This window comes from Oncorhynchus nerka, linkage group LG6 (assembly GCF_034236695.1).
Source record: "Oncorhynchus nerka isolate Pitt River linkage group LG6, Oner_Uvic_2.0, whole genome shotgun sequence".
Lineage (NCBI taxonomy): Eukaryota > Metazoa > Chordata > Actinopteri > Salmoniformes > Salmonidae > Oncorhynchus > Oncorhynchus nerka.
Window position 1 is genome coordinate 49,833,487 of NC_088401.1, and position 14,936 is coordinate 49,848,422.

The window sequence follows — 14,936 nt, forward strand, 5'->3', positions numbered from 1 at the left end:
TTAAGCTTGTGCACGGCTGCTCAGCCATGGAAACCCATTTCATGAAGCTCCCGACGAACAGTTCTTGTGCTGATGTTGCTTCCAGAGGCAGTTTGGAACTTGGTAGTGTTGCAAACGAGGACAGACGATTTTAACTCGCTTCAGCACTCGGCGGTCCCGTTCTGTGATCTTGTGTGGCCTACCACTTCACTGCTGAGACATTGTTGCTCCTAGACGTTTCCACTTCACAATAACAGCACTTAGAGTTGACAAGGGCAGTTCTAGCAGGGCAGAAATTTGACAAACTGACTTGTTGAAAAAGTGACAAAAGTTACTGCGCTCTTCAGTAAGGCCATTCTACTGCCATTGTTTGTCTATGGAGATTGCATGACTGTGTGCTCGATTTTATACACCTGTCAGCACCGGGTGTGGCTGAAATAACCGAATCCAGTCATTTGAATGTCCACATACTTTTGTATAAATAGTGTATTGTCATTCAAGGTGCTTTATTCTATTCTCCAGTGCTGATGGGGCATAATATGGAAGGTGAATAGAGCTAGCTAACATTGGACCTTAGCTCCCAGCACTGTGGCATTGTTGGAACGTTGTTCATTGTTGTTTAATAATTGCTAACATTAGCTGGCTGGCTCGTTAGCTGACACTACGTGACGGGTGTACAACACCCGTTGAATATGGCCGGTCTCAGTAAACGTCGGCAAAAAAGCGTAATGAAATTGTTGCCAGCAGAGCTGGTTAGGCTGTTATCATGTTATCCAGAGGTAAACAAATCATTGGCCAGAGCATCAAGTGTGCACTCCAAGAGTGAAACGATATGTGGGTGAGGCTAAACTTAAGAGGGTGTGAACGATGCTGAATGGGTGAAGACAAAGAGCTCTTCACTAGATACCAAAACATTCAAAGGCGATTTTCTCAAAAGTGAGTTTACAAGTTGATCAACTTTCAAAGCAGAATTACTTTCCCATTGTTCCTCAAATGCAGTGTATGATATACCGTTTTGTAGCTCTTAGTCTCTACTTTTATCCAATGTAAAATAAAACACCATTTCACATTTTGCCACATAAGACCGAATCCAGGTGGTGAACCACATATGGGAAGAACAACCATATCCAGTGTTGCCAACTCCTCAGTAAGGAAAGTAGCTATTGGCTGTCCTAAAAATAGCTAGAAGTCGCTAAATGATGGCATCACCTAATTTGCATAATTGGCCATGTGCATGTATTTGTGATGGACGCTGTAGGAGAGAGGAATAGCGTTGTGGGAGAGACAAAAGGTGAGTAAAAAACACCCTAAATATGTTTAGAACTACAAATGAACTCCTGTCGATTCTTGTTTTTTTTTTTAAGTCAATATTCCAACCCTCCTCCTTTATCCGGGCTTGGGACCGGCAAAAGTGACCCAAAAAATAACACTCTGGCAGAATTACTTCGTTTTTTATTTTATTTGTTATTTTCTTTTCTTGTTTTTTGTTTTTTAGTTTAGTTTGGTTTGGTTTGGTTTTTAACCTTATGGTCCACTTAGGAGCCTATAACAAGTCACAGTAAAACATGAACATTGTTAACCATAACATTTAAGAAATAAATGTGTATACAATCTACATTAACAATCTAAATTGACCAAAAAGAGACAATAGAAAAAACTGTCAATTGCAATGTGAGAAAATGATGGTAACTAGTCTGGCCCTAATTCAGGATAATTGTTTTTTTTTATGTAAGCCAGGGCGGGATCAGCCAGCTGCGACTTCCCGCATGCGCGATTCATTTGCAGTCTGGACCCGGAGGGGTGAACATCTCCTGCTCTGACTGCAGCTGGGAGGGACTGCTGCACGAGGACTGGGCCGCCTGTGAGTGCTTTTGGACGCTCGCTCGTTGAGAAGAGTGAGAACAATACGTGAAGCATGTCAGAGTCTCCAAAAGTCTCCAATAATAACAGAAAAGGTCGCTAGATTTGTCGCTAGTCGCTTTTTTGAAAATGTGTCGCTAGAGGGGTCTGAATACTCACTAAATATAGCGACAAAGTCGCTAAGTTGGCAACACTGACACATCCTTTATTTCTTATCTGCACCACTATTATCACTGTCATTCACATATTTGATTAGTTCCCATAAATTAAAAAGAGGACATTTTCCTGCATACCTTTGACATTTATAGATTTCAGGTGAAAGCGGACCTTTAGTAAAATGGAAGTTTAACTATCCCTTTTACTAAAGCAGAATAGGGAAGGATAAAGAGTGGGATTGGCTTTTCAAGATATTAAAATATGTTTCAGGACTTAATGCAGACATGCAACTACAACAATCAAGAGGGTGAGTAAAGAATTTAAAGATTTTTCCTTAAATTGGTCACTTATTTCTCTCACTTCAACATAAGGGATTCATTAACTAGTGACACAGTGACAGTTATGAAGTTCAACAGCCAACTATCACCTAATACCCCCCATTATATTATTATACCCATCTGCAATACAGTTTTTTTTCAGAGTGATTGCAGTCATAATAAAATACATCTAAACATTCAATTCAGACTGCTGTGAGTTTGTATTTTTACAGAGACAACCATACTACGCTAGAGAACAGACACCTTCTTTATTGGAAAAGTCTATCTGAAGGTAACCTCTGTTTTGAACTCATACCCGCATCCTGAGTAACTGTACACCCCTTGACCAGTGAAAATGGAGTCTGGGACATAAATATTTCAGGCCAGTGTAATCAAACCCAAATGAACTCGCAACACTCTGGATGGTATGGTGTGGCTTCAGACTGCTTTCTCTGGGGACATGAACACACCTGTAAGTACCTCGCTACTTACTGTCCAATGTATGTGTGTCATGAGACTTGTTATAAAGGGTAAATTAGTGTAATTAATCCATCTCTTTCATAATGTTGTGGTTAATGGGACAATGGTGTCCAAAGGTAACCGAGCATGAGATCCGGAACAGTATTCAGGAGATTCGAACAAAAATTATGTCACAAGGGGACCAACGAGAGGAGGATGTCCATAGGCTGGCAGAACTAACCCATAATCTAAAGGTGAGATACAGTCTCTTTCCCGTAGAGAACAGCATATCTAACTGTATCTGAAACAACAAATAAACTATGCCTCAATCTCTGCAATGAGTATTTAGAGTTGTGTTGATTTGGCAGGGACTGCATTCCCCAAAGACCCTTATACATATTGATAATAGTGACCATAACCCTGACCACAACATGGACCACAGTGTGACCATAGAGAGAAGGAAAGACCTGCAGGACCAGCTGAGACAGGAGGTGGACGAACACATCCAAGGTAGTGTGTATGCAATGTGAGGACTGTAATAAGTACACAAGCGAGCTGTAGTTGTAAATATACTAGGATGAGAGCTGTAGTTCTAAATATGACCACCAAAATACACTACGTGAAACCTGCATGATTGGTGTTCGAAATCCCGTTTTCCCTCATAAGTATTTGAAGTCACTGTGATAGGACAACCACTGTTTCCTTACTCTGTCCAGTATCTGTGTAATTTTCCCCATCTTAATCTTTTCTTTTTTATTGGCCAGTCTGAGATATGGCTTTTTTTTTGCAACTCTGCCTAGAAGGCCTCCAACTCCTATGTCTTTTCTGGTTAGAGCCAGTTTGCACTGTTCTGTGAAGGGAGGAGTACACAGTGTTGTATATGATCTTCAGTTACTTGGCAATTTCTCACATGGAATACCCTTCATTTTTCAGAACAAGAATAGACCGATGAGTTTCAGAGGAAGTCTGTTTCTGGCCATTTTGAGCCTGTAATCAAACCCACAAATGCTGACGCTCCAGATACTCGGGCCAGTTCTTTTCTCTGTAAATATCAATGATGTCGCTCTTGCTGCTGGTGATTTTCTGATCCTCCTCTACGCAGACAACACCATTCTGTTTACATCTGGCCCTTCTTTGGACACTGTGTTAACAAACCTCCAAACGAGCTTCAATGCCTTCCGTGACTTCCAATTGCTTTTAACTGCTAGTAAAACCAAATGCATGCTCTTCAACCGATTGCTGCCCGCACCCGCCCACCCGACTAGCATCACTACTCTGGACGGTTCTGACTTAGAATATGTGGACAACTACAAATACCTACTGTAGGTGTCTGGTTAGACTGTAAACTCTCCTTCCAGACTCACATTAAGCATCTCCAATCCAAAATTAAATCTGGAATCGGCTTCCTATTTCGCAACAGCCTCCTTCACTCATGCTGCCAAACATACACTCGTAAAACTGCCTTTCCTACCGATTCTTGACTTCGGCGATGTAATTTACAAAATAGCCTCCAACACTCTACTCAGCAAACTGGATGTCGTCTATCACTGTGTCATCCGTTTTGTCGCCAAAGCCCAAAATACTACCACCCGCTGCGACCTGTGTGCTCTCGTTGGCTGGCCCTCGCTACATATTCGTCGCCAAACCCACTGGCTCCAGGTCATCTATAAGTCTTTGCTAGGCCTTATCTCAGCTCACTGGTCACCATAGCAACACCCACCCGTAGCACGCGCTCCAGCAGGTATATTTCACTGGTCATCCCCAAAGCCAACACTTCCTTTGGCCACCTTTCCTTCCAGTTCTCTGCTGCGAATGACTGGAACGAATTGCAAAAATCACTGAAGCTGGAGACTTATATCTCCCTCTTTAACTTTAAGCATCAGCTGGCAGAGCAGCTTACCGATCAATCAATCAACACAGCCAATCTGTAAATAGCACACCCAAACTACCTCATCCCCATATTGTTATTTATCTTCTTGCTCTTTTGCATTCCAGTGTCTCTACTTGCACGTCATCATCTCAACATATATCACTCTAGTGTTAATACTCAATTGTAATTATTTCATCTCTATGGCCTATTTATTGCCTTACATCCCTAATCTTCTACATTTGCATACACTGTACATATCATTTTATTGTATTGTGTTATTGACTGTATGTCTGTTTATGTGTAACTCTGTGTTGTTTTTGTCACACTGCTTTGCTTTATCTTGCCCATGTAATGGTTTTCTTCCGCTGAAGGAGAGGAGGACCAAAATGCAGCGTGGTTAGTGTTCAACATCTTTAATATAGATGATAAACGAGAACACCATAAAATACAAAACAACAAATGTGAAAACCGAAACAGTCCTATCTGGTGCAATGACACAAAGACATTCACCCACAAAATACCCAAAGAACATGGCTGCCTAAATATGGTTCCCAATCAGAGACAACGATAAACACCTGCCTCTAATTGAGAACCAAGCTAGGCAACCATAGACTTCCATAAACACCTAAACTAGAAAACACCCCATAAACATACAAAACCCCTAGACCAGAAAAAACACATAGATCCCCCATGTCACACCCTGACTGAACCAAAATAATAAAGAAAACAAAGATAACTAAGGCCAGGGCGTGACAGCCCAGGTCGCAGTTGTTTTCAACTGGTGAAATAAAAAATACTCAACTAGTCTAAAGAATGCCAGTTTTATTGCTTCTTTAATCAGGACAATGGTTTTCAGCTGTGCTAACATAATTGCAAAAGGGTTGTCTAATGAACAATTATCCTTTTGAAATGATAAACTTGGATTAGCTAACACAACGTGCCATTGGAACACAGGAGTGATGGTTGCCGATAATGGGCCTCTGTACGCCTATGTTGATATTCCATAAAACATCTGCCGTTTCCAGCTACAATAGTCATTTACAACATTAACAATGTCTACACTGTATTTCTGATCAATTTGATGTTATTTTATTGCTTTTCTTTCAAAAACAAGGACATTTCTAAGTGACCACAAACTTTTGAATGGTAGTGTAGGCTACCAATATTCCCAACTCCGGAGCATTAAAAAAAACTCCCATATTTCCTGTGGGATCATGCACTTGCTTACTCCTTAAAATTCACAGTTTTGATAGGCCTACCATTAAATTATATGTGCAAAAACTATTCAACTCTTTTTGGAACGGCAAGCCAGACAAAATTAAACGGGCCTATTTATATAATGAATATGAATCCGGAAGGCAGAAATTATGAAATATTAAATATTTGAAAATTAAATCATCTCCAAAATATCACTATTTTTAAAACAACAAAAAATAGATACAAAATTCTTTCAATCAATAATGTTATATATATACATATATAATATATATATATGGGGCATATAACCATCCCACCTCTGCATATTTGACTGTGAAGAGACAGAATAATTAGATCAGGAATGGCTGACAAATTGCAACATTTACTTGGAACTCTGTAAATAGCACTGCTGGGTGATTTGAAAAGTCAGTCAATAGATCAATAATATAATAATACTCTTAGAAAATGTGTTTCTTTTCATTTACAATCTCTAGAAACTATGACAATAGAAAGGTTCAGAACTTTTACGAAACATCACAGTACATTAGAAAAATACTGTATATGTCAGCTATAAATCAAAACTAAATGGTCTTCAGAGATAGATGGGAGGGCTTGAGGGTAGATGAAGACTAGGACTAAAAACAAACAAAAGATTACTAATATAAAATATACTGTCCTTCAAATGTATGTAATATAATAAACAAGGAAAATATACATAATACCTCTAAATGTATTTTAGATTCTTCAAAGTAGCCACCCCTTTGCCTTAATTGCAGCTTTGCACACTCTTGTCATTCTCTCATAATGAACAGCCATTGAACCTACACTATTCCAGCTTTGCTCAGGATTTGTACCTGATTCATCTAATCTTCTCAATTGAGGATTGTGATCCGTTATATCGGGTGTTAGGCCTATAGAATAGTGTAGAGATCAGAGGCCTATGTCTCTATGAACAGTGAATCCCAAGAACTGTGTCTTTCCTTTTTCACAGAGGGGAGAGTAAGTGTGGAGAGGATGCAGGAGAGAGTGGGTACAATCCAGCAGCTAAAGGAAGCCCTGAGAGAGGAGAAACAGGAGAGCAGTGAGAAATCTGACCACCCGGAACAGGTACCAGGAATACTCTACTGTTCTGTGAGGTTGAGAAGAACAAGGTGATCTGTCCCTAATGTAAAATATCTTCCTCCTTTGACAACTTGAGGACTGGTACCAGGCGGAGTACAACAGAGCACAGGAGCGGAGGAGGAAGATCAAAGAGGATCATGGGAGAGTGATACAGGAGGAGGTGGAGAAGATGGAAAGAGAGCTGGGGCAGGAACAGGTGACTAACACTTGAGATTGATTTAATCATGATATTCCTCACATCTTAGACACTCAAACTGTCAAATGTCCTGCCTCCATAAATCTACCCCTATGGTCAGACTGAGGGCCCCCAGAGGGAGGTATTGGTCCTGGGCAGAGAGAGACAGGTCCTGATTCTACAGATGGAGGCCCTGCACACTGAGGCCTCGGAGGCCGAGAGAGACCTGGAGACACAGTACCACAGACACCAGCATGAGCTTCACTCTCTTAGGGAGGAGAGTCTGCAGGTAAAGCCCTTACCTGCACTGCCATTGTTTGAACCAACCCTGCCTATCTTACCCATTTGTTCCAGTGTCACACCTTTCACCACCATACTAAGCTCTGACTCCCCACCCCCAAATCAGGTGTTCCGGGTTTTCCGCCAGGTAAGTGAGGAGCAGAGGAGGGTGTCAGAAGGCAGGTACAGGACTCTCCTGCTGGAGGCCATACAGGATGCAGTCTACCTGTCCTCTCAGAACCAACAGCTACAGGCAGACAACAAACAGCTCCGCAAAGGTGAGTTACACACCTGGATAACATATTTCTGTCTCAGTATAGGCAGTTTAGATCCTACTTTGAGAAGACTATTTTACATCACTTGAAATAATGGTGTATTTCATTGCATACCTTGATTGGGTTTAAACCTAGTTCATCAATAAATCAGATTCTCTCTCTCTTTCTCCATAGCATTGGCAGAGCTAAAGGACATTCTGTGTGTGCAGGGTGACATCAAGGGACAAAGAGTATCCCAGTAACAGTGAGGGGATGGGGAAATGTTTCTCATGGATTTATGGCATTTTATTTCTGATAGAAAATACCAAAGAAATAAAAGAGAAACAACCATTGAAATATTCATCTTTAATATATAATATTGCATAAACACTTTCTGTACTATATGTCTTGACATTGGCAGAGGTAATGATAAATGCTAATAGAATGATCATAGCACCACTCTTAAGAAGTGTTGGGTGACAATGTAGAAATAATGGAGACATATTACTCAAATCCAACTACCCATGATATATTGAAGAAAAGGCTTGAATGAATATGGAGGAATTTGATTGACCTGGAAATCAAAGGCAAGTGAAAAGTAGGCAGTACATTATGCAGAACAGATAAAACAGTGATGGTGTGATGAAAGGCTCTGTAAGTCTCGGCTAAAGTGCAGCTTCTATTAGATAATCAATCAGATTAGAAACTTCAAATAACTCAAACTAAATGGACCATTTGGGACACGAGATGAAAAATACTGGATCCGAATTACTAAAATAAAAATGCATTTCAAAAGGGAAAAGAACACTCCAACCAAAAAAAACATTCCAACCTTAATGTCAATCAATGTCAACAGATCATCTGGTAAAAAGTGCTGCCAGAGATTGTGGTGGGGTGGTGGAATGGGAGTCAGTTAGCAGAGTTCTGCTAAAGGTAGTACAGATAGGCTGCCAGGCCAATCATAGAGGTGGGTAACAGGAAGAAGGGGGTGAGCTGCAGGCCCAGTAGGGCCCAGGAGAGCAGAGCATTGACCAGCATAGAGCAAGAGATGACAAACAGTCTGGTGATGCCACTGCCATGCTTCAGCACTACTGACATCAGCAGCCCGTTTGCTGCCTGCCCAGCGACAATGGCCCACACAACCCCTGAGTAACCCTCCAGGAAATCCTGTTCTCCCCCCATGCTTAAGAGGTAGGAGACCAAGTTGATGGCCAATCCAAACACGTACAGGTATAGGTTCTGCAGGCTTAGGGGTAGTCGCTGGCTCTTCAGCACCCGCTCTGTGTAGACGGCTGCCAGCCCTGAGATGAAGCAGTAAACCAGCACTAGAACAAGGCCCCAGGCTGTGATGTGAAGCCTGGAACTTGCCTGGTCCTCAGTTTGCCCTGGATACTCCAGATCCAGACTACTGTAGCTGTGACACACCCCGGCCCCCATGAGGATCCCCAGGGCCAGCCACTGGGCGGACCGCAGCCTCTTCCCCAGGCAGGAGGAGTAGAGCAGGGCCGTGGATGCGATCTTCAAGTTGCTGAGGACCTGGAAGGAGCTGGGATCCATGTAGATCTGCATGAGGACTACCAGGTTGTTGTTGAAGGCATAGAGTGTGGCTGGGACTGCGTAGGGGGACACGAGGGCCAGGGACAGGGGGGCACGCAGGGCAGACAGGTCCCCAGTCAGGAGCAGAGTTGCTAGGGACGCCAAAAGCTTGGTTAACTCTATCAGAAGCACACAGGAGGAGGAGCTAAAGGGAACCCGCCCACCCACCTTGGTGAGGGTTATTAGGGGGGCATGAGAGCCATAGATCAGGACCATCAGTCCTAGGAGGACACCCCACTGGACCCTCTTCCTCCACCACCTCCTGTGACGGGATGGGGACCCGGACCTCACGTTATGGATCACAATCATTCTCAATACTGCATGTTATTAACACCCTGGGAATAAAAGTACAAATAAAAACACCCTCTAAATGGACAACAAAAATATTTTTTAAATCCCCTAAATTAGGCTAAATCTATTCAACCATAACATAATATTCTCAAGATATGTTCATATTCTAAGCCAACAAAAGTTATTTGTGATTACAAAACACGAAAGCACCACTGTCTTGCTGTTAACACCCTTGATTCAAAATCAATTAGATGGCTGCTGTACGTGGCAACTTTACTAAGGCAAGCAGTCAAATATCCCTGCAATGTAACCTTACACTCAAAGAACAGAACCTTATCACCTTTTACACACTTTATAATCTGATTCACAGGGATCAGCAGAGAGAATAGCAGATGTTCCCAGGGAACTGCATGTAGATTTACGCTTTAACCTTTGAACAAAACCCAAAACAAACCGAGGCTTTCACACTGGACCCTTCAACGGACACATCAAAATCCAGTTAAATACACATTTTCTTTGTGCTGTATACACAATAGAGAGCCTCTGAAAAGGGAGCATCTACAGAAGTGGTGGTTGTGTCCTTAACCTCAGGCAGTTAGAAGATGACGCCTAGGCCTGGTTCTTCCCATTACTTTGGTCCTTTTCTAAAAAAACTCATATAGTCCTTCAGAGTGCTGTCAATGTTGGGCACCTGATAGTTCTGTGCAGCATAGATGCCTGTCAATGTTCCTAGTAGCACTCCTATGATAGCTGAGGAGCGGAGCTTGGCCACCACGTACCCGGCCAGGAACCCCTTCAAAAAGGGAGATGCCAGCACAGAGCCCCCCTGGGAGAGAACAGGAAACACCCGTCAGGACAAAGTATGCACACAATAAATAGAATATATGGCATGCTTTTATGACTCTCGTTTAATAAGCAATCATTAGTTGATTCTTCTATTACTGTTTCAGGACTGACCTGAGGTTCATGGTTTGTCTGCTGTCCTGTTTCATAAGGTGACATTTCACCTACTTTCTAACATTGGATAACAACATACTGTACCTGTGGAATTCCTGCTGCAAATTCAGTCTCCACACGCTTCTGGATATCTTCCAGTTGATTCTTGAGCTGGTTGAGATCCTTCATCTGCTTGAAAGGATCCTAGAACAAATGCAAGTAAGTTACACTGACTGGCAATCAATGAACTTAGGCAACACTTCCTGAAGCGCCTGTCAATTTCTGTCACTGCCCCTCAGTTAATGCCTTCTATTCAGTCTATGCATGCGTATGACAGTGACCAGGGCTGTGTTCATTATTCTGATTATGTTACAAAACGTTTTGTAACAGAAACGGTTTACTACAAATGGAAAACGTTTTTCAACGAAAACGAGAACTTCTATTGGACAAATTCAGGTAGGTCCCTCCCTGTTTAGTTCCATTTGCTCTGTTTGGTTCTTCAACTTCTTCTTCGATGGGGTTTAACGACAGGATTTCTTGCACGGATTTCTTGATTCAATAATTAGCTGGTTGATAAACTGAATCAGGTTAGCTACAACTGGGGTTGGAGCGAAAACCTACAGGAAGGTAGCTCTCCAGGAACAAGGTTGGAGAGCCCTGACATAGGACATCAACAGCCAGCCAGTGTTTCATTAAATACGCTACAGGCAATACTTGGCATTGCGCATTTAGGCCTAATTAAACTGATGCATTTGGCTTTGTTCAACTTCAATTCACTGGTATTATGAAGAATACCGCTGTAGGTGAATTTACGAGGCATTGCTAGATACAGATGACCGGTTCTGACTGTCTCGCTGCCTGCCCCGATCCTCTTTCTCTTCACTATGAAAAACGCTAGTGTTTGGTCTTCGGTCTGTTGAGTGTAGAATAGTTCAGCCTACTCATTTATAGCCTCTAATTTAGTGAATTTACCCAAGACATTGTAAGCCGCGAAATACAGCATTTGCGATAGCTTATAGCCTATTTTTATTTATTACCGATGCACAGTTCTGACGGTCTTCCTGGTGGCCGACATGCCTAAACCTGGCTGTGCTCCTCCCATCTCTTTTAATTTATTTTACCAGGTAAATTGACTTAACACATAATTTATAGCAACGACCTGTGGAATAGTTACAGGGAAGAAGAGGGGGGGACGAATGAGCCAATTGGACGCTGGGATGATTAGGGGGCCATAATAGTATGAGGGCCGGATTGAGAATGTAGCCAGCGAACGATGCGAGAGTTTGTGTTCTAGAAATAGACTACGCAAAATAGTTTCCTCCCCTGCAAAAATACTGACGTTCAGGGAGATTGACAACCAGAAATGGGAGTTGACGCGCAAAGAGTCTACTCCCCACCATTACTTGATAAGCGTACTGCTACGAAAATCCATACAGGAAACATTCCACTGGTATCTTTGAGTCTTAAAACACGCTTCTTATGCTCCGCAGACACACACAAAATCTAAATAACACCACTTCTTGTGGCTCACACCGATTTTCACATCTTGTAAACTTCACCCAGATTTTCCTCGAGACGTTAAACGGATTTCCAAAGTAAGTTAGCATTGATCCAAAACCCTCACTCCGACCTAAAAACTAGTCTAGAAGTTTACAGCACAGATTTACTTCTCTTGGTTTAATTTTTTTGCCACTGCAACCCATTCATTCTCACTTTCTGTGCGATTAGTTTCATCCGACTCACTAACTGCAGTCTCAAAACAAAACCTGTTTTTCCGCCATCTTCTCCTTGCTTCTTAAACCGTTTCCGTAATGAATAACGTTACACGTCCCCTGACAACTTACCAACACACCGTGCCTATCTTGTTTTAAGTTAAAGCTAGTTGGTTTATGACTAGATCATGCTACTCTTAAATAGCTCGTTTTCTGACAAGACACTTAAAAAAGATTGAAGGCAAAAAACTGTACTCACCTTGTCACCCGCCATTTTTGTTTTAAGTGAATGCTCTGTGATCTACTCATATGCCTAGGATGCACCGCCACGTCAGAACGATTACTTTTGCCTGGAACACTATTTGCTTGTGGGCAAAGTTGCACTGATTGCAAGTCAGCTAGCTGTTTTACCTCTCAACCATCGAGGCTGGATATGGTTAGGGGACACTGATCCTAGATCTGTGCCCATGGAAATTTGAAAATTGTAGTTGCTGTCAGTCCTCTGTAGCATGCTTGGATTAAATTCAGATATTATTCCCGTGCTATCATTTCCTGGGTATGTCATAATTGATTTTACCCCACATGCACTGTCAGGGATAGTTTGCAGTGTTATCTAGACTAGTGGAAACCATAGTTTCTTCTTCTTCTATGATGTAATGGTGGTCCGCAAACCAACGTTTAAGGTACATGCCGCCACCGACTGTGCTGAAGTGTGTGTGGTCAATCACGTTTTACAATATTTCTAAATCCTCCTATCTAACTCAGTACTTCTGAGAAAATAAAAAAAGAGCCCTACTAACTTCTAATAGACCCTACCCCATCCCCCAAATCCCTTCCAAACCCCCGAACCCCGTCCAACCTCAATAATCCCACACTTCAATCTTTCCCTCTCTTCAACATACCTACAACAATATAACAACACATGCTCCACCGTTTCATCGACCATACACTCCAGACACAAACCATTCACATGCTTGCCAAACAAATGTTGTGACGAGTTCAATGTACAATGTCCTAAGTGCAATCGAGCAAACACCACCTCTTCCTCCCTAATCTGACCTTCAACTCTTGGTCCACCAACCTTTCTTTGGAAGGCATATAGATGCTGGCCCTTGGGCTCAGTCCCATCTCTTCTGCCACACATCTATCAAAATGTCTCTGATCTTACATTTGGCCTCACCTCCACCCAGTGGAACATTAATATCAATTATCTCTCAATTATTTCAAAAATATTTTGGCTAACTGGTCTACAATTTCTTTCCCTTCCACACCCGGCTGTGCTTGGACCCAGCAGAATCTCATTAATACACCTATTCTCCATAACAACATTAATACCTTCAATAGTAGGTCACTCCTATTAGATTTACCAGATGATAAACTATTCAATACAGACAGAGAATCAGAGCATACTATAATTCTAACAACTTGTACATACTCCACCTAGTGGAGGGCAACTATTATCGCCAACAGTTCAACTTGTGGCGGCAGGTAGCCTAGTGGTTAGAGCGTTGGGCAAGTAACCGAAAGGTTGCTGGGTTGAATCCTCGAGCTGACAAGGTAAAAAAAAAAAAATGTTGTTCTGTCCCTGAACAAAGCAGTTAACCCACTGTTACCCGATAGGCCGTCATTGTAAATAAGAATTTGTTCTTAACTGACTTGCCTAGTTTAAGGTGTCCTTTGAAACAACACATTTGTGAAAGCAAGATTTCTGAACAGGTCTCGTATCCGTGTCAGGACCAACATAAGCAACATTTCCTACAGTAGGTCCACTTGTTCCAGTTCCCCCAATCTGCCTTGCAGCCTTTGCATAAGACACACTATGAGTGATGTTATATCTTTGGTCCTTTCTAGCCTCTTTCTGCACCTGGCATCCACCAAATGCTGCACTGTGTTCCTCCCCACAGTTACAACATTTAACCTTGACATTGTTCCCACATTCACCATAATCATAACCGCCACACTTGGCACATATTTTCTTTCCTTTGCACAGAGCCTCTACCTTTCCCATTATTTGGCATTTAAAACACCATCGAGGTGGAACAAATTCTAACAGTGAAAGCCAGGAAGCCCATCTGTACTTTCTTAGGTACAACCTTCTCAAACATTAATACTGACAGGCTTTCACTTCTCTGCCCCTCTTTCTTACTGAACAGTATTTTGGCTTCAACCACTATGCACCCCATTACTTTTGTTTTTCAGTACCTTCACTCTCTTCATGTTCTCAACACTAGAAGTGCCACTGCTGGCAGCAGTGCTTATAGCAGGGCCATTCGTTCTCCTTTTCCTTTTCACCACAGACCATCTAGGTCGATGCAGTTTTCTCTCACAACACAATGCTACATATGTCTCAAGTTTTGAGGGAGCAGTGCAATTGGCATGCTGACTGCAGGAATATTTTTTTATTTTATTTAACCTTTATTTATCTAGGCAAGTAAGTTTAAGAACAAATTCATATTTACAATGGCAGACTACCCCGGCCAAACACTAACCCGGACGACGCTGGGCCAATTGTGCGCCACCCTATGGGACTCCCAATCACGGCCGGTTGTAATACAGCCTGGAATTGAACCAGAGTCTGTAGTGACACCTCTAGTACTGAGATGCAGTGCTTTAGACTGCTGCACCACTCGGGAGTCTAATGTCCGCCAGAGCTGTTGCCCGATAATTTAATATTAATTTCTCTACCATGAGCCGCCTCCAACGTTGTTTTAGAGATTTTTGTCATACGTCCAA

The 14,936-nt window shown here is 42.2% G+C and overlaps 3 protein-coding genes across 5 annotated transcripts; 1 reads left to right on the top strand and 2 right to left on the bottom strand.

Annotated features, from left to right (window-relative positions):
* The first annotated feature begins 2,705 nt into the window (after nt 1-2,705).
* si:dkey-201i24.3 (trichohyalin) lies at nt 2,706-8,019 on the top strand. The gene is made up of 8 exons (XM_029661776.2): nt 2,706-2,784; nt 2,909-3,025; nt 3,140-3,281; nt 6,830-6,945; nt 7,037-7,156; nt 7,257-7,424; nt 7,542-7,692; nt 7,864-8,019. Exons 1-8 carry the CDS (start codon nt 2,740-2,742, stop codon nt 7,929-7,931), a joined length of 927 nt encoding a protein of 308 aa, XP_029517636.2. The 5' UTR covers nt 2,706-2,739; the 3' UTR covers nt 7,932-8,019.
* On the bottom strand, nt 8,020-9,574 carry slc35a4 (solute carrier family 35 member A4). The gene has a single exon (XM_065019613.1). The coding sequence runs from the start codon at nt 9,571-9,573 to the stop codon at nt 8,596-8,598; it is 978 nt and encodes a 325-aa protein (XP_064875685.1). The 5' UTR covers nt 9,574; the 3' UTR covers nt 8,020-8,595.
* Nucleotides 9,575-10,183: 609 nt separating this feature from the next.
* Nucleotides 10,184-12,547, bottom strand: LOC115130028 (SLC35A4 upstream open reading frame protein-like). Of its 3 annotated transcripts, none has more exons than XM_029660805.2 (3): nt 12,463-12,547; nt 10,597-10,695; nt 10,184-10,381 (listed from the first exon to the last, which is right to left on the bottom strand). In XM_029660805.2, exons 1-3 carry the CDS (start codon nt 12,475-12,477, stop codon nt 10,184-10,186), a joined length of 312 nt encoding a protein of 103 aa, XP_029516665.1. In that variant the 5' UTR covers nt 12,478-12,547. The 3 variants fall into 3 exon arrangements, with proteins under 3 accessions (XP_029516665.1, XP_064875687.1, XP_064875686.1); XM_065019615.1 differs by lacking the exon at nt 12,463-12,547 and adding an exon at nt 12,336-12,443; XM_065019614.1 differs by lacking the exon at nt 12,463-12,547 and adding an exon at nt 12,205-12,296.
* Nucleotides 12,548-14,936: the final 2,389 nt, after the last annotated feature.